At 38.2% G+C, this 19074-nt stretch overlaps 2 protein-coding genes across 3 annotated transcripts in view; one reads left to right on the top strand and one right to left on the bottom strand.

The window, feature by feature from the left end:
• Positions 1-15719, top strand: part of Efr3a (EFR3 homolog A) — a 91288-nt gene extending 75569 nt beyond the window's left edge. For both annotated transcript variants that reach the window (XM_060389348.1, XM_021642055.2), the window contains 5 exons: positions 3357-3448; positions 7860-7908; positions 8736-8839; positions 9276-9325; positions 13089-15719. In XM_060389348.1, coding sequence (XP_060245331.1) covers positions 3357-3448; positions 7860-7908; positions 8736-8839; positions 9276-9325; positions 13089-13194 — 401 coding nt within the window. In that variant the 3' untranslated portion in view covers positions 13195-15719. The remainder of the gene's footprint in view (positions 1-3356; positions 3449-7859; positions 7909-8735; positions 8840-9275; positions 9326-13088) is intronic.
• Positions 15720-17377: 1658 nt separating this feature from the next.
• Positions 17378-19074, bottom strand: part of Oc90 (otoconin 90) — a 29906-nt gene continuing 28209 nt past the window's right edge. The window contains exon 14 of the mRNA XM_021642061.2: positions 17378-17883. Coding sequence (XP_021497736.2) covers positions 17591-17883 — 293 coding nt within the window. The 3' untranslated portion in view covers positions 17378-17590. The remainder of the gene's footprint in view (positions 17884-19074) is intronic.

Below are 19074 nucleotides of genomic sequence, written 5' to 3'. Positions count from 1 at the left end.
CAGTTTTACTCAGTTATTATTTTATTCTGTGTAGCATCCTTTACTACTGATTTTAAAAATTATAAGCAGATAAGAACACAAAAGCAAAAGTAAAAGTAAAATATATTTAGTGTGTTAGACAGCATGCACAACCCACCACCATTGTAATATTAGCTCCATTTATCATATTTTGTGCGTAGCATTGAGAGCAGCATGGTGTTCATATTCCTACTTAATCCTTACAGTAGCGTAGTAAAGAAAATAGCATTTATCTTTGTACATGAGGATAAAAAGGTTGATAATAAGTAATTTGATTAGATAGCATACTAAATTTAACTGTCTCTGCGGTCTTTGAAGTGCTTAATAATTTGATTTCACTAACTTTGTAATGAGATCAAAGCTTTTGCATGCCTTCAAAATGATCCATGACAGCACTGAGCAATAGTCACCATCTTTTGCTTGAGTCTCATGACCCTGAGTCCAACCCACTCTAAGACCTGACAGCAGGTAGAGCTGACAAATGGTAGAGCATTTGACTGCAACATGATCCAGGGTGCATTTTGTTTCTCCATTTCTTGGGACAATGAAAATGCTAAGATATAGCAGGCATGATGGCATATGCTAATCCCAGCACCCAGAAGGCTGTGTGCAGTAGGAGGATTATTAGTATGGAATGCTTTCTAACTGATTAGGCTTATTATACGTCAGGCATTGAGGGAGTGGTAATGGAAAGATGTTATAGTGTGGCTACTATCTTGAAGGATGAGAGCCTCATGGGGAAGCCAGATGAATAACTAGTTCTAGAGAAAGACCAATGTTCTGCCTGATATTGCTAAACCACTGGTCTGAGCAAGTATCAGCTGACTCTTGCATTTTTTTCAGTCAAGCTAGAATTTGAATGAATAATGAATACATCAGTATGCACTAAATACCACTGTATGATGACTAGTCTGTGCTCTACCTGAAATAGTTAGAGGTAACTGTCCCATAAAGTAATTAGTGAGTAACCCTAGTGTTCCAGCTCTATGCAAACTGAAGCCAAAGCAAGCAAGGTAGATAGAAGTGCTGATTTTCATAAAGCCTGGTTTCAGTATTTCCTTCTTAAGTGTCGTTTCTCCTGAAATGCAAAACAGGTGGTGGAATGACTTTGTCTACTGTATAGGACAGAAGTTTGATTCATTGTATAATTTGGTTCTAATATGACAACCAGTGGGCTAATTATAGAATTTCTTAACGGGGATGGTGAGGAAGTGGAATGAAATCACAGTGCATATTGAATGGATTCCAAAAGGAATGTTGCTAAATGCTAAAGTAACCTGTGCTTACTGGTATTCTAAACAAAGGCTTCTCTAGTGGTACTGGTTATAAAATTGTATCTGGATATTGCTCTTACTAGGTAATTTGGCACACAGAACCTATTGTAAGCAGCCTCTTCCATGTCTCTTCCTCTTACATATACATCATAATTTATATATATGCAGTGACACAGAACTCTTAGGGAGTTGTACATTAGTCAGTAGGCTGTACAGCTTCTATGTCATAGCTAGGATAAAAGTCATTCACTTCAGAAATGGTTTCACTAGCAGAAGGAAAACAGAAGAAGACTTTTGTTTTTTTAAGGTTATCCTTAGCGTCTAGGTAAGAAATATGTAGATTTCTTTAATGACAGCACACTTGAAAGAACAATATAGAGTTAAAGATGGCTTGTTAGACACAGAATTGAACTTTCCAAACAGAATTGATGCATTAGAAGTTGGAGATGTTAAACTGGCATTCAGTAGAGAAACAATGGTGTTAAAGTCCTGGTCAGTCTCCCAAGTGCCTACTACAGCCACAGTGTTATTGGCCAAATAGATCCTTCATAGCAGTAAGAGTAAGAGTAGGAAAGGACCCAATTAGGCTCTTTATTACCACTTGGAATAGTCACTCTCACCACAGAGGAAACATTGTGACCTATGCTTTATAGTTCTGGGTGAGAGAAGGCATTGGAAAGTACTTGGGTGGTTCTGAAAGTCAGAGAGATGGAACTATATCCTTCAGGACTAATGCTTACAGAATAGCAAGCATCTAATTTGATATTTCATAGTGGTTTCCTGAAAATGAGCATGTGCATTAGAGAGCCTGACACTGTCCTGATCCATTCCAGCAGAGGTTGAATAAGCATTGGGATGCATGATGTACCTTCCCTTTTTTTTTTTTTTTTTTTTTTTGTTAGAGAATCATGGCTAGTAGCTATTCTTGTATCCTGGTCTTTCCTATTACAATGCTTGGGGGAAAAAAAAAGCATACAGAAAGCTCATAGTTACATGAACAACTTTCAACCGTATTTCTATAATCATAAAAAAGAAATAAAATCAGAACAAGATGCTATTTTTTTACCTCTTAGGTTTGCTGTTATCATAAAAGTGAAAGATGACAAGCGTCAAGAGTGCCCAGAAAGGAGCCTTACACATTGGTGTAAGCTCTCATAATTAGTGACATGATAAATTATTATAGCCACTTTGGAAAATTCAACTGAGTTTTCTTTTTCTTTCATAAAACTAAAAACATCTACCATATGGCCCAGCAATCCCACTTGTGAGCACACCCTGAGGAATTGAAATCAGTGTTTGAAATGTCTGTGTGCTGATCTCAGCACTTCTTACTCACAACAACCAATATACAGAAACAGTTGACTGTGATCTTTATATACAGGGCAGCAGTATTCTGAAAAATAGGCAGTTTTCACGTCTGTATCAACATGGGTGAATCTAGAGGACAATATGACTACCTCCAGTAACATAGGAAGAATTAAGTTCTGATGTTTTATTTCACAACATGGTGACCATTGCTAGTTATCGTATATATTTCAAGTTCGCTAAAAGAGAAGTTAAGGCTGACAAGAGGTTCAGCAGATAATTGTCCTTGCTGCCAACCCTGATGACCTGAGTTCAGTTCCCCAAACCTATGTGGTAGAAGGACTGAACTGGTTATGCTCCTTATAGTTATGCTGTGACCTCCATATGTATACCAAGGAATAAGTGTTTTTGTATGTGGATGCACATACACAGACACAAAATAAATACAAAACAATTGTAAGATCAATTGGTACATTTTAAATGTTCTTATTACAAAGAATGGCTGTGGTTGAGAGTGGATGTGCTGACCAGCCTTTCATCATTCTACATTGTATGCACGTCCAACATTGTATTGCACCCTAGGAATGATTAAAAGCAATTACTTTACAAGTTAAATAAAATATATTGAAAGCTGAGAACACATTGCTTAAATATTTGTAAAGAACAATCCCCCAAACTTACTTCTACAATTTAAAATAGTTATTTGAGTAACGCTCAACATTTCTAAGAAATAACAGGAAAAAACAATTTTCATTTCAGATGAAGATCGTCTTTCTAGAAGAAAAAGTATTGTGGATACCGTATCTATTCAGGTGGACATTTTATCTAGCAGTGTGCCTTCTGATGATGTGGTAAGTCATTGGAAGTTTATGGTGGAGAACTGTCATAAGGTAGCTATTATTTAAAAGAAAATTTTCCCTTCACACTACAAATCTAAATTATCCCCAAGTCAACTAAATTGTTAGTAGAACATAGTATAATTTAATTCTTAGGAACTCATTCCAACTGTCCATCAAGATGCATAAAGTTAATATATTTTATTAGACTTTTGCTTTGGATTTCCATATAGCAAAAGGGTCTAAAAAACAGAAGCCAAGTTATTTTGTTTTGTTTCACTTTAAATACATGTTATGCATGACCTCTTAAGCTCTCTAAGTCCTGTTTTTTAATTTTGTTTATCAAGTATAAAATACAAAAAGCAGATGGAACTGTGCACCCCCCAACAAGGCCACATCCTTACCTCAGAAGTTCACTTATAAGAAAAAAGTATTCGTTATTTTGGATACTAGCAATTAATGTGACTTAAGCCATCTCAGTGAACTGCTCCTCAAAAGTACTGGCTGCTTACAGTGCCATCTGCTGGATGGTTTCCTACTGTTTCATAGAGCACAAGAGAGTGTTCTCTCAGTTATAGAAAGAAAAAACAGTCAGCACTCCCAGGACTTATTTTACACAAGACTTTTTGATAGCCAACTAAAAAAAATGACACAATGATAGACTCTCAACTCAAGTTCCTCTTCATGACTTATACATTGTTTTCCTTCCTAGCTATTTTATTATTTCTCACTGATACAGTATAATAAAGGATTATCCAAACAAGAAACAAGGTACCTGAGTTGCCTGAATTCATGCTTTTTCATTCCCTTAGCTTTCAACCCCTAACAGTTCATTTGTAATTACTTAGTGGTCAGGAAACAAACATCTTAGATCTTTTTGGCTGTTTAGTTTTCCATTGTACAGAATTATTTTGTCTTAGCAATCACTTCTTAGTGGAGCTCAATAGCATTGAAGTGGGCTCAGGAGAAAGTTTAGTGGGTAAAGGCTTATGCAAGTATGAGGACCTATCTTCTGAATCTCCAGCACCCACATAAGATGTTGAGATGTAGAGACAGGCAGATACTGGAGGCGCATTGTCCAGCCTGTATAACCCAAATGTCAAGCCTCAAGTTCAGTGAGGAGACGTCTCAAAAAACAAAATGGAGCAAAGGAGGTGGCAGATAGCCATAAAGACCAGAGTTGGGGTCACTGGTACTTCAGAAAAGCCAACATAAATGGCATCCATCTTAATTTCAGCATTCAGAAGGTAGAGACAGGATCACTAGGGCAAGCTAGCTCAATGGAATTGGTGAAATCAGGGTTTGCCAAGAAACCCTAGTGCAGTATATAACCTGGAGAGTGATCAAGGAAGATATTTGACATCAACTTTTGGACTTCTACACCAGCACACAAGAGACCTCTCTACACATGTAACACTCTGCAAACACATGTGTACATATAAAGATGCATAAAAAAAGGAATAGTGTTGTTGTGATGGAAACGTGATTGGGGCAGTGAGGGAATGAAGTAAGGATAGATGAGTTCAGCAAAGCTGGAGTTGGGTAGGCTGTGTACTCACTGAGCAGTATTAATTGCAACAACCCAGAACTTCAGCCTATTATCTAGTCTCAGTGGCAGGGCTCTGTAGGGGAGCAATCTCAGGTTGTAGGCATCTGGGAGGAGGAAGCTGCAATTGCCAGTTTTTGCACACAGCCAGTTTCCTGAGCCTGACCTAAAAAAAGGCTGATTTCCAGAGGTCTGAGGCATTGGTCATTATTGGTAGTACACATTCACTCAAAACTTCATCCTTTCCTTACATATTCACTCAAGGCTTCCTTTGTTCCTCACACTAAAGGAAGGTGGAGAATCAACTGAAGAAGACATCCCAACATGAACTTTTCACTTCAACATGCTTGCACTTTCCACACATATGCACATATACGTGTGTATGCACACAGAATATTTGAAGAAGCTAAACCATCCTGCACAAATGCACCTCTTTCTTCAAAGCTACGTTTGTATATGCACTTCTGTTAGTAAAGAGGTATTGTGCCAGCTTATTAAATGAGTTTGAGTTTACTCTTGTTATCTTTTCAGTGAAGAAATCTGCTCAGAGCCTTGGCTTCTAGGCTTGATTTTAATCAGGAACATGACATATTTTCATGCTTATGTTTTTATTTCTCCTTTTGCTTTTACTTTTTATTTTAAAATATATGTTTGGCACTTGGGATTATTGTAAAGAATCAATCTGTTTTAATAGAATAAACTGAAAATATTTACATGAAGATATTATAGAGGGAAGATAGAGGGAAGATCTTACATTAAAAATTCATTAATATATGAACTTTTCAAAGACAGTGTGCTGTAAGTCCTCAGTCACATACATCACACACTGAATGTCTGTTAAGTACAATTTTGTGTCACATTTACTTTAGCACATTTGAGTTTCAAACTCATTAGAATATGTTTTTTTTTTTTTTTTTTTTTTTTTACACAATAGTAATGGTTATTCAAATGCCAAAAGACAGAACAGAATTGCCTTATAGACAAAAGTAAGTAGCTTATAGTGAGGAGAGGAAAAATCACATCAGTTAGCTATTCTCAGTTACTCGTATTTATTTCAGCATTGATCAGTAAACATTAATATAACAAGAATACTTACTGGCCTTCTAACTTTACCCTGTTCTTTGTCCTGTATTATACATAGTTTTTTTTTTCTTCTAAATCTGAAGCTATTTAGCCCAGTCTAAGAACAGTGAGTTTTGTTTACTTCATTAAAATGCTAGTGCTAGATTGCTTCTAGATACAGATGATTAGCCAGAGCCTAATCTTGTATATCTGCTCCAAATATTTAGAATGCAACTGAAGATTCCAAAGTTTAATCTGACTTCAACTAGAACTGTGGCCCTCAGTAGCAAAGCTGAGGTAGCGGAACTCTTGCTGCCTGACTTCCAGCTAAAGCCTTTGTTAAGAGACGCTAAGGTGCAGAACACGAAGTCTTGCTTTCTTTAGTATTGCTGCCTTAGACTTAGCAAAAGACGCTCATGAGCTAAAATTAGGGATGACCGAAGTGCCAGGCAAGTACTTATGTATTGTATCATTACTTAACTTTTATTTAGAGATACTTAGTGATGATTTATTACTCACTGTGAAATGTTTTGGTATCTCATAAAGTACCACTATCCATTTTTATGCACAAAAGTACTAAAGTTTACAAGTCATAAAACATTTAATTTTATAACTGTACAAATTTCAAAATGAGATATTTGAGAGTCCAAGATAAAGGGTATTCACAGGAAATAAAAACTGTGTTTGTTTTAGGGTAAATACTTTTCAATGTAGAAATTCCTTGAAAGCTTCATTTTTTATTATTTTTTTTAAAAAAAATGTGTGTGAATGTCTTGCCTGCATGTATACCTGGTGCCTGAGGAGGCTAGAAGAGGATGTTGAATCTACCGGAAAAGGAGTTAAACAGGGATGTGAGACACCATGTGGGTGCTGGGAAGCAAACTGTAATCCTTGGCAAGAGCCTTAAAGAGCAGCAAATGCTCTTTTGGGGGGGGTATTTTTATATTATTATTATTTACAATTTTTCACTCTGTATTCCAGTTGTAACCCGCCTCCCTCATATCCTCTCCGTCCTACCCTCTTTCCCTCTTCCTCCCTTATCTTTCTCCTAGCCCACTGAAAGGGGAAGTCGTTCTCCCCTACTGTCTGACCCTAGCCTCTCAGGCCCCATCAGGACTGCCTGGATCCTCTTTTTCTCTGGGTTGGCTAAGTTGTCCTATGGGGGAGACATGATCAAGGAGCAGGCAACCTAGTTCATATCAGAGACTGTCACTTCTCCTCTTACTAAGGAACCCATATGGAGACTGAGTTGTCTATGGGCTACATCTGAGCAGGGGGTCTATGTCTTCTCTATGTATGGTCTTTGACTGAGCCATCTCTACAGACCATTTCTCTTAACCATTCAAAATCTTAGGTTATCTTATGTTTGATTTGTATATTATCTATAGTACAAATATTATAAAGGCTCTTTAATGCTTAATTCTTTTTTACCACATAGCTAAAATATATTTGTAATCTCAGCCTTGATTATGTCAAAGGGTCTTTCCTTACCAAGAACAGGTCAGTCACTGGGTATCTTATGGCCCTTTAAACACTGGAGGCCTCATCCAAGGGTGCTGAGCTGCTTCTTGCTCTGATAGTCTAATACCTTTTATATGTCTGATCAGGAAGGCACTGTAGGCCATTCTTACAGGTAGTGAAGAGGTATAGAGCATTTGCTGCTTGGAATATAATCTCAGATCAAGCCAATCAAAAGAAGGAAAAAATAATTGTAAAAATGCTTAGATGACTGGCATGTTGGTAAGAATATAATTATTGGCAAGACTCTTAGTTGTATTGACGTTTCTTGACTCTTTGTTCTTTTTACGCTCCCTTTAGGTTAGCAACACTGAAGAAATCACCTTTGAAGCACTGAAGAAAGCAATTGGTGAGCTGTGGAGCACTTGCTAGCTCTCAAAAAACACATCTCTGCCTTGGTGCTTTTTTAAATGACACAACATGAGCAGAAAGAAAAGGAAAAAATATTGTTGCTCTCTATAAATTAGATCATTTATTTAAGTACATTGTTTAGGCTTTTAAAATTGTCTCATATATATGTATACATAAGCAAACACAGTGGTATAAACAAAGTAGACAGCTGTTCTTTACTATCTAACAAACTTTGTTGAGACTATCAAGGCCTTAAGATTTAAAAATAAAATTCCCTTTATAAGACTCAGACACATTGGCTTTACATGATCCAGCTGTATTTTAGTTCTCTGTTCATTGGAATCAAGATTCAGTTTAACAAATACTTAGCACCATATATGTTTAAGAGCAGCATAATCTTACATGAAAGAGTTATTTAGGAAAGCCCTGGTAGCCCTTTGTTTTGTGGTAAGTTATTCTCTCTTGTATATGTCACTATATATGTGTGTGTTTGTAGGTTTGTGTTTGTAGATTTGTGTATGTGCATATCCATATCTGTGTGTATTTGGACATTTGTTGTATATATATATATATATATTTGGTAAGAGATGTGGGAATTCTCTGAAGGTAGGCATTATGCTGTGGAGCTTTAACTCTTTTGTGGATTTAACATTTTTTTTATTTGCATTATTTAGTATTCAGTGAAACATTTAAGGAATGTTATGTATTTTGCTTTTTTCCCCTATAAAAGTAGCCCTTTAGTCACTCTTTGGGGGATTATAGCTTATTGGCTCCCATGGTCTTTGGCAGGATTTTATGACATTGTTTAACTGGTCTTTCTTATAGAAACAAATGGGATGGAAGAACAGGAAAAGGAAAAGAGACGTCTTGTGATAGAGAAGTTCCAGAAAGCACCTTTTGAAGAAATAGCAGCGCAATGTGAATCCAAAGTGAGTGAATCTATGGGGGAGCAGCTCTTTGGAGTTCATTCTGATCACTGGCTGGCAGGATCCAAGCTTTAGGCATATCATGGCTCCAGCCTCTGAAGACAAAATTGTTAAACTAAAGAATGTGCTTCTATGATGATGGTGATAGGTATGGCAGAGCCTAAGCTGGGTGTTAATGGCTATCATTGCTTTGGGGTTTTGTTCTCTTTGTTTCCAATGGTTTTTAGTGATTTTACTATGGCTATTTTGTGTGTTTCAGCTCGTAGCTATAGAACTTGAAAGGCGTGGGGATAGGGAGAAGACCTACATTAAATTCCAATAAATATTGCAGATTGGAGCATTAAAACAATCTATATGTCAGCCTCATACTTACAGTCATGCGTTGTCTACTAGATGGCAGGAAAGCAATAAATCTTTAACATCTTTTCCTCCTTTGCAGGCAAATTTGCTTCATGATAGACTTGCTCAAATATTGGAGCTCACCATACGGTAAGGGTTTTGTTAGCACTGCAGTAGTAACTCAGGAACCAGTAGAAGCTGTGTATGGCTGTGCTTGTTTAATAACTGCTTTGCACTGAGCATAAATACGATCCAACTGGCAACATTTGTCTCAGTTCTCACTCTCTTTACAGGGGGAGTCTGAGCAATTTCTTGCCCGGTTATTTCCTGGCATTTCTAGCTTTCTCTTTTAGATGGCCCTCTAAGAACATCTGAGTGATTTGGAAGACCCACATCCTAATGTTGTGTTTAACAAGGAAATCATTTGTATTGAGCCATTTTTTACCCACTCCGTCTATAGTTTATTTACTTCCATCCAGAGCAGTGACCCTGATACCAGTATGGATGGGTCATTTCAGTCACTGGCTTCCCTTGAGCTTTCCTGTGTTCTTTCAAGTTATGATGAGAAGTATATTCCAAAATATACAGTGTATCCCCACTGTTGGTCATGGTCTGCCTCTTCATAAGTCTTTCAGCCTGAGAAGAAGGGAAGGCTCTCTAGGCTCCTGCAGAGGAGGTGCAGCCACAAAGTCTCGCTTCAGGGTGGAAATTGGCCCAGGGGAAGATAACCTGGTAGGGGACACACACAGCCTTGTTTCTGGAATTTTGTTTTCTACATCAGCTAAATATTGTATTTTTTGACCTGACAAAATTAGTCCCCCTCCCCCCTTTTTTTTTCTTAAATTTATATCTAATGCCTAGGAGAGACTGGTAAAACATTCAGGTCTGCTTGACTTGTTTTTATTCTATTTTGTTTTCTACTTTCACATGTAAAACACATTTTTATCAGCATCACATATTTCCCACCATTTTACTGTTCCTAAGGAGAAAAATTGCTCATTCATAAAAGTTCAGAAGAGAAATGGACTAAAATATCAAGGGTGCTATAGAGTTTCTTTTCAGGGAAAATTGCCAAATTTAAAACTGTCTGTTAGTTAAAATTCCAGATACCTACTGTATGCTTGGCCTTAGGTTGCATCCTTTATGTCAGTTAGTTCTGAAGAGGAAGTAAATATTCTTTTTGAGTTTACAGGTATAGATAACAGAACTAGAAAAGTAATATAACTTGCTGGTCCTACCTGTGTTCCCAAGTGGACTAGGGAGCGCCATGTTATTTGTGTAGATTTAAAATTTTAAGAACAGCATTCTAGTTTTCATTTTCCTGATATTGTGATCACATTTGAGGCATTGGCTGATCTGCTTGGTGGTACTTAATATTTAGCAGCAAATAGGTTGTCCCAGACACTGCTGGGTACTGCTATTTCAGTAGTAGTCCGTCCACAGCTGCCTTTTTAGAAGTTCTGGGAAAGCCTGTGTAATACAGAGAAGGTGAAGGTGTGGTATGGTACACCATAGGTTTTCAGACCCATCTGCACATTTTCTCCTGTTTATTTGATCAGCTAGAGAAGAGAGTTTGTGCTCTGCAAAAGTGAAGCGGAACCATGTTATACCACAGGTGTTTTGTTTTGTTTCATTCACCATGGATTGGGTACAGAGTTAAAGGAGGAATGCAAAGCAACTGCAAAATGAATAACAGCAGCTTGCTGCTGGACCCTATACACAGGACATCAGAGATTACAGGAGAGTGCTTTCTCCAGCAGAGACTTACTTGCCCTCACTCCTGTTTTTGCCTCTGTTTAATGGAATCTCACTTTACACTTTTAATGATAAACTTTAACATTCTTGTTCAAGTATTAAAGCATTGTAATGAAGAAAATGCAAAAGTGATGTAGAAGATTTAGATAGTGTCCGTAGCTTTAATGGCCACTGAGAGAGCACAAAAGAAGCTTCCTGATGTGGCTACCAGCCACCCTCCTCATGGAACGCACTCATTCTCACATCACCAGTGGCTGTCTTGATTTCTCTCTCTCTGAATTTTCCTGTTACTTGTTCTTTACCTTTTGAATAATGAAAATATTTGTTGTCTTTATCATGCTGTGGTTTACCTATGTGTATACATATGTCAATTTAAGGTCGGTGCATTTCACTCTGAAAATGATTCATTAATAAAACATTAAAAGGTGTTATAAATATTTTGGAACACTTGAAAAGTTATTTGATAGGACTGTATGTCACAAAAATAAGAAAAACAGTTGCAAAATGTAGTTGAGGCAGTTCAGAATTAAAGGTAATTATAGGAAGCTAATCCTTATGCAGATTATTAGTGAAAACCTTGATAACCGTAGGATACATTAGCAGAGACTACAGAATAACTAAGTCTGAGTTATACTTGATATTTATATACAGAAAACTCATACCTTGTCCTTTTTTTTAACAATTATTTATTTTTGTGTATGTATAGCATAGGGTGGGACCTCAGTGGATAACTTCCAAGGGTTGGTTCTCTCCTACCATGGGAACTCCCAGGCTTGAACTCAGGTTATCAGGTTTGAAAAAAACTACCTTTTTCCACTGAGCCATTTTGCCTGCCCTCATACTTTGTTCTTAAATAGTAAACTAAAATCATAAAGACATCAATTCTTTACAGATTAGCCCATTGTTGTAGTCAAAATGTTCACAAAATATAGTTATTAATTTGTGTTTAAAGAAAATGCTAAGGGTTATCTGGAAGAGTCCTTGTGTAAGAGGAAGTAGAAAAAAATGCAGCAGGAGAAGGAACAGTCAGAGACTCTGCTTACTCCAAGAAAAACTTGTTTTATTTTATTTTTGTTTGTTTATTTGACTCTTTTGAGACAGTATCTTCCTGTAGGGTCTTGCTGCTGTTGCTCAAGCATGCACTATAAAGCCTGGTCAGGTTGGCATTTTTAGTAGGTTGGGTTTGTGTAGAATACAGAAAAATTGAGATATAAAAGTATTTATGACAAAGATAAGATTTTGGATTTTTAAGGAAAACAGTTGTTGAGTTACTCTTCTGTAGGCCAAACATGATATATCAGTGAGAACAGGAGGGACATTTCTTCACTATTCCTGCAAAGAGAAAGGCAGCCTTTTGTTTGTAGAATAACAGACAGCAGGATGAATTCAGAATATGTGTGTGTCATGTGTCTGTGTGTGCACACACATACATGTATATGTGTATAAGTGTATGTACATACTCATCTTCATTAACTAAGAGAATTAAATGATGTACTAGTAAAAAGCATTTCTACTATATGACAGAAGGTTAATTTCCTAAATTGGTATGTCTCTGTGAAGGAAAACAGTGAATTCATGAGTTTATTTTTTAAAGAAACCAAAATGGATGGCACAGAGATGTTTATCACTAATAGTGTCTCAAAAGTAAAAAATAATAATAGGAATAGATTTCTTCTTGCCTTTCAGATTAGCAAGGATTGCCTCCAGTCCTTGAATCACTATAAATTTCCAGTATTGCCACAATACATACCAAGAATAAAATTGTGAATCTACTTAGAAGTAGAAACTCTTACTTGCTTATAAGTCTCTAGACCATGTATGTGTGTATGTATATGTTATTTGTCTAGTAGATAAAATACCTTTACATAACAAAATGCCACACTGCCATAGGAGAGATATGCATGAGGATATATTTTTTATACTTGTGAAACAATGTAGCTCATAAAAATGCACAGTGAAATATACGTACAAACACAGAACAAGGCTTGTTTTGGACTTAAAGCAGCCAGCATCCTTATCTTTTGCCTGTATAGGTTTATAGCTGGCCTGCACCTCCACTGTGTTGAGCCCTTCAATTAAGGAACTGTTTGCTGTTTGCAGGCAATGGTTGAATATTGTAAATGCACATGCTGATAGCACCATGTTTTTCCTTTTACAGACCTCCTCCCAGTCCATCCGGAACATTGACCATTACTTCTGGGCATGCCCAATATCAGTCCATCCCAGTCTACGAGATGAAGTTTCCAGATCTGTGTGTATATTGACTGGTTCATGAAGACTACAACATTTAAAAGGACCTTAAAGTCTGAAAGCAAGGCCAAGACAAGTTTTCAGGATTTGCATAATGCTTACTGACATGTCCTGAAATGTTATGGGCTCTAAATCTAACCAATATTTGTCATGCTGTATTACGAGTTTAGAGACTCTGATTTAGAGTACTTCTGAAGATCGGCTTATGCCACATTATTCATTTTGAGGTTCCTATTAGCTTTTAAGATTGAACATGTATTGCTTTAACATTATGCCATTAAATAGTATATTTTAAACTTTACACAGACATGATTTTTTAAAAAAAAGTTGAAAATGTATGAAATGTCTGCTGTATTTCTTAAGTGTTTACACAACTGCTTAGAAATGAATTGCTTTTGTTTTCTTCAAAAGTAAATAAATTCTTGATTCTAGGATTGCAAATTCTCTCACGCTTCAGATGATCTGTGTAGACATCCCTTCAGTCCTCCATGGTGACGTGTGGCAGGCATTCCTAGGGTGTCAGCGATGGAAAACATCTACTGAATAGTCTTTCCATCTAGGCTCCTCTCTGGAAACTGGCCAGGCCTTATTGGGTCTATGATACTGTGTTTTGTGCTTCAAGTTGAGCCCTTGAGCCCTTTAGAGCTCACGCTTGGAGTACGAAAAAATGCAGTTTTTTTCACATATAATGTGTTAGTTTATAGAATGTGCTTTGAAACTATAGTTGTATTTTGCTGTGACTCCATTAATTAAATGAAATATATATTTACTATAGAAAAGACATTTAAAACAGCTACCTGTTCACCTGTGTAGAGTCTACACATTTCAGATTTTTAAAATGAATTTACCTTTTATATTGTACATTGTTTCAAGTCTTAATAGTAAAAAATTTCCCCAGTGAACCTTATAATTTGTAAGGTTTGAACCAAAACTTGTGTGCATCTCTATTGAAGATTAGTTATATACTTCAAAATGCTGTGTGTGATCTAGCTAAGGTCTGTGAGTGTGAGCTACCTTTATTCCAGCTTGTGAGACTGCAAAGTCAGCATGTCCTGCACATGCTAGGGACACCGCCACATGCTGAATATAAGCATTCTGCAATTAGAAAATTCTGACACCACAGTTTTCTGGAATCACTTATAACTCTAGCTTTTCAAATTCAGTTGGTTTTTGTTTTGTTTTTTTTTACATAAAAACAGTATTCTTATCAAAAATTATAGCCCCCAAATAATTCAGCTTTAGTTCTGTTTTTGTTTAAAAAATATGAAATGAAGACTAGGGTGTAGTTTTAGTTACCTGTGTGGGTTTGGTTTTGGGGGCAACATTAATACAAAAAGGCAGGTAGGAAAATGGAAATGGACATAGAACAGGCATGCCCAAATCTTTAATATTTACAACAGAGTAAAACATCTTGAAGAGGGGTCCATTTCCTAAAGCCTCTGCCAGGACAGCCTGGGCTACCAATTAAGTGTAGATTTACCTGACCTTATCCTTAGAGGGACAGTGCAGCTGCCACTGGAAGACCAGTGCCCTGCTCCAGCTATCACTGTAGCTTCCCCTCCCACCGGGGAATATGTGTCACCGGTAATGTTAAACTTTATGCGTTTTTGTTTCCCTTTTTTCTTCATTTTAAAAGAAGGGTATTCTTGATTGCCTTTAAAATATAAACAGGGGGACATGCAAAAAACAATCATCATCCACTTGGATGCCATTTTATAAATTAACACTGTGTGCTTTTGTATGGAAAAGTGTATAATTTAATAGTATAAGAAAAGATATATATTCACTTGCATTCATGAAGAACACAAGCTTTGCTGTACAAAATTTTTTGTTTCTTAGTTATTTGACAAGGCATGCTTTGCATGCAAAGAACCCTTGCAGTTAGTCTTTTTATCACACCTTTATCTTGGTATTCATAAACTGTTGGTTTGAGTTTTGTTACTCTTAAACTACAGTACCCTCTGAATGTCTTAGGTCCAATTAACTGAACTGGTCTTGTTGACAAGGATTCCCAGGCAGTGTATATCTGTCTGTCTGTCCACATTTGCAGGGATTGCATTTGAGCAAGTGAGCAGGCTGTGCTGTAGCTAGTTCAGGTACTGAATCTTCAGGACTTGATGAGGTTCGTTGCATTGGTCTGTTTTGGCAGGTACGTAATACTCAAATTGTTTATCATTGTCCTTGCTGTGTGCAGTTAGTTATATGTGTGACACTGAACAGTTAATTTAAATGTTCCTCCTATGCTTGTGATCCTTGTGTGTCTGTGGCTGCTTACATAGTTTCACTGAACTTTACCTGAACTTTCATATTCGTTCTTTCTCTCTTTCCTCCTTCTCCTCTCCTTTCCCTCCAGCCTCCTTTAGAACCCATTACCTTTAGAGTAATACCACCTTTAACCAGCAGTTTAACTGCCCCGCTCCCACAAAGGGGACTCATTTGTCTCACTAATGAGTATACTTGTATTGCTGTAATGAAGTAAGTTTTATAAATGTAAAATTTCATTGTGCAATCATATGTAAGCAATAAAACAAAAATTGCATCTTGTGTGTAAGTGCGTTTTATTTTAGCATTCCATATGTGGAATTAAGCTTCTTCAACATTTGACTTAATAAAAGTTGCTATTGGGAGGATTCTTTTCCACGTATATGAGAATCATCAGAACCGTAACTTAGCATGAAGAGAGCCTAGATTAAGTTTACTGGGTCCCTCACATAGTCACCATCTCCTTGTTAGCCTCGGTGACTTCTTCCCACTACACCTTGTGCTCTATAAATTGCACAAAGCCTCTCAAGAAAAGCAGCTGTTCTCTCATACCTTATGCTACCCTGAGCTTAGTCTGCCCTGTACAACTACCTTGTCAGCCATAGTGCATGAGCCTCTTGAATTAGCCACTATGACAGAGGACTGTGGGTTCAGGTTCAAATCCAACCCAAGCTAGTGAGTCATAGATAAGTGATTGATCACTCACCTGTGAAATGAGAACAGTATGATCTACCCTCCCAGCCTAACTGAGAGTAACCAAACCACTGTGTCATGCCTGAATTATGGGATAAGCCTCTGTTAAGTATTAACGACAATCTTCCTTGGGGTCCAGTATTCTCTGAAACGACTTCCAAAAGTACTACGTTCATATAAACCTTGTCACAGGATCTGCTTTGGGAAACCTAAACACTGCCTTCTTAATACAGCACTAGACTGCACTATCTCAGCTTTTAGGACAGTCATCCACAGTTCTGACCCTGTTCCCGAGGATAAACTGAATGCTGCCCCAGGCTTTCCACCATGACTGATTCTTCTGTCATCTAATATAAATTGGTGAAAAGCAAAGCCAGGGTGTAAAGATAAACTATCTTGGTTGGGCTGTGTTCAGCCATTAGCTTATACTTGAGCCAGAGGCAGTGTCACGTTCAGGCTTCCATATGACAGCCTGTGTTAAGGCTTATGTGCAGGTGTTACTTTGAGAAGTGATCCTGGAGAACCTCAGCAAGGGTATGGATGGTGAAATGGAAGGACAAAGATGAGTCCCTTTTTTAAGTCAGCTATTACTGGTGCCTGGAGAGAGCTCTCCTGGATATTCTAGAGAGTCAGTATCATAGCTCCCTCCTTAAGAGACATGAAAGGGAAAACATTTCCCCTTTGATGTTTGTTCCTGAACAAGGGTGTCCCTCTGAGCATTCCCCAACACCTGGATACCATGCTCGTGAGTGCTGATTTTTGCCCAAGACCGCTTATTATCAGAAGTCAGAAATTGTAGGAAGCAGGTGTGTGGGCTCCACTTCCATGAGGTAAGTTTGCCCTGTAGAAGTGAAGTAGTCCTCAGAAGTATAAAGTGGAGATTAGAGGATGTGAAATCAGTCAAGGGCCTTAGTAATCTTTATTTTTTTTAGAAAAGGCCTAAGGCCAAGGATCATGATGGCTGGTTTATCATGGCTATAGCTGTACCTTATAACAGCTCTCCTAACAAGGGTAGCAAGTGTATCTGACCCATGCAGAAGCACTGTTGTCATCATTAGTGAACCATTGACAACCATGGGTAGCCATACACTTACTTTCTAACAAAGGAAAATAACAACTTTTAGAGGTCAGGAAATTGAGTCCTTTCCCTCATTGTTTCTGACCTCTCACCTTTGGGAGCTACTCATGCACCCATATATCAATACAAACAGCCCTTAGACATGATACAAGCCATATGGCATAGAGAATTTATTGAGCTTCCTTAATAAAGTACAGAAAAAAAGAAAAGTGTTGTCTGCATTCATTCTCCAGACATTCGTCTGCAGACAAGTTTCAGGAGGCTTATGGGTAAGGAGCTGGTTGTCCCTGCTACCTTTAAGCTTCTGCTAAGGCTCCTATGGACAGGACTGAGGGTCAAACAGCTCATGCAGCTCAGAACTGCTAGCATGCAGCATCTTATCTTCCACCGAGGGGCCTGGTCCTAAAGGGACCAGGGGGCTTCTCAAGAAGCCTGCTTCTTGGACGTTCCATCTGGGGTGTGACCTCCTCGCTCTCCTCTTCTGAACTGGAGTCCACAGAAGAGGCCACATTTCCCCCGAGCATGTCATCCTCACAGGATATGGGCTGACCTTGGCACTCGGGGCAGTCTGGTGACTTGAGGCTTTGGTTAAAAAAGGCAGAGGCCATACACTCAGCTGCCATCTGGTCACAGGCGCATAGTAGCTTCTCACACAGGCTCTGTCCTACACCTTAGCAAAAGCAGAGGAGCAGATATGAGACTCCAGGTAGGGCACAAAGCCACTTGTAAAACCACAATCATTCCCCTTTCCAGACCCCCTCTTGCACACCTTTGGTATCTGGTATGCACTGTTCTAATTGTTTCTCCTACTAGAAGTAGCCCTTTGACTGTCTCTGACATGAACTCAGTGGCTGACTCTGTGACCTCCCCATCCCTGAGAAGCAGCCTTGCTAGGCCACAGAGGAGGATATTGCAGCCAGTCCCAAAGAGACCTGATAAACGAAGGTCAGACAGAAGGGGAGGAGGACCTCTATCAGTGGACTTGGAGAGGGGCATGGGAGGAGATAAGGGAGGGAGGGTAGGACTGGGAGGGAAATGAGGAAGGGGGCTACAGCTGGGATACAAAGTAAATAAACTGTAATTAATATAAAAATAAAAATTTAATAAAAAAAAGTAGTTCTTTGTGTTTCTCATTGTACCTGATGATACTTTCTGCCTCACTTCCTGTTATAAAATTCCTGGGTACTCCAGGATACCATGGAACACCCATGCCACCCTAGAACCTGTTAGCCTATTGTCAGTCTCACCTCACCGCCTCTCCTGACCACCTCCCGATTATCTGGTCTTCACTGCAATCTCTGTAGTAAAAGCCCTCAACACCCCAAGACAACTTGACTACCTGTTGGTAGAGTGGCTATTGCTTGTTTTACTTCCAGGATGTGAGCAATTTGAAGTAAGGGTCACACACATTCATTATTGTTACAGTGTGAGTCTCAAATGCCCTTCAAAGGCTTGCTCTAAAGGACTGCTTTGAAGCTATGGGGTTTAGGGTAATTAGACCCTGAAGGCTCTGACCTCAGAAGTAATCCAATACATTGATGGTTTTGTAATTGCATGGCATTAAGAGCTAGTAAAAACAAGGCAGCGGGGCTAAGAAGAGAAAAACTGTGTGTGTGTGTGTGTGTGTGTGTGTGTGCTCCATAAGGATATATTTCATCCCTGGCCTCCATCCATTCATCTCCCCACCATTTGTTTTTCAACCTCCGTGAAGTGATTGCATTGCCATGATGTTCTGCCTCCACACAAGCTCTTAGCAATAGGGGAAAAGTGACCATGGGACTGAACCCATAAGCCAAACTACATCTTTCTTTTGTTAAAAGTTGTTTATTCTCAGATATTTAAAAAAAAAAATCATGGTTAT

Source organism: Meriones unguiculatus, chromosome 8, assembly GCF_030254825.1.
Source record: "Meriones unguiculatus strain TT.TT164.6M chromosome 8, Bangor_MerUng_6.1, whole genome shotgun sequence".
Lineage (NCBI taxonomy): Eukaryota > Metazoa > Chordata > Mammalia > Rodentia > Muridae > Meriones > Meriones unguiculatus.
The sequence above is the reverse complement of the archived record's forward strand: the minus strand, read 5'-3'. Positions and strand labels throughout refer to the sequence as shown.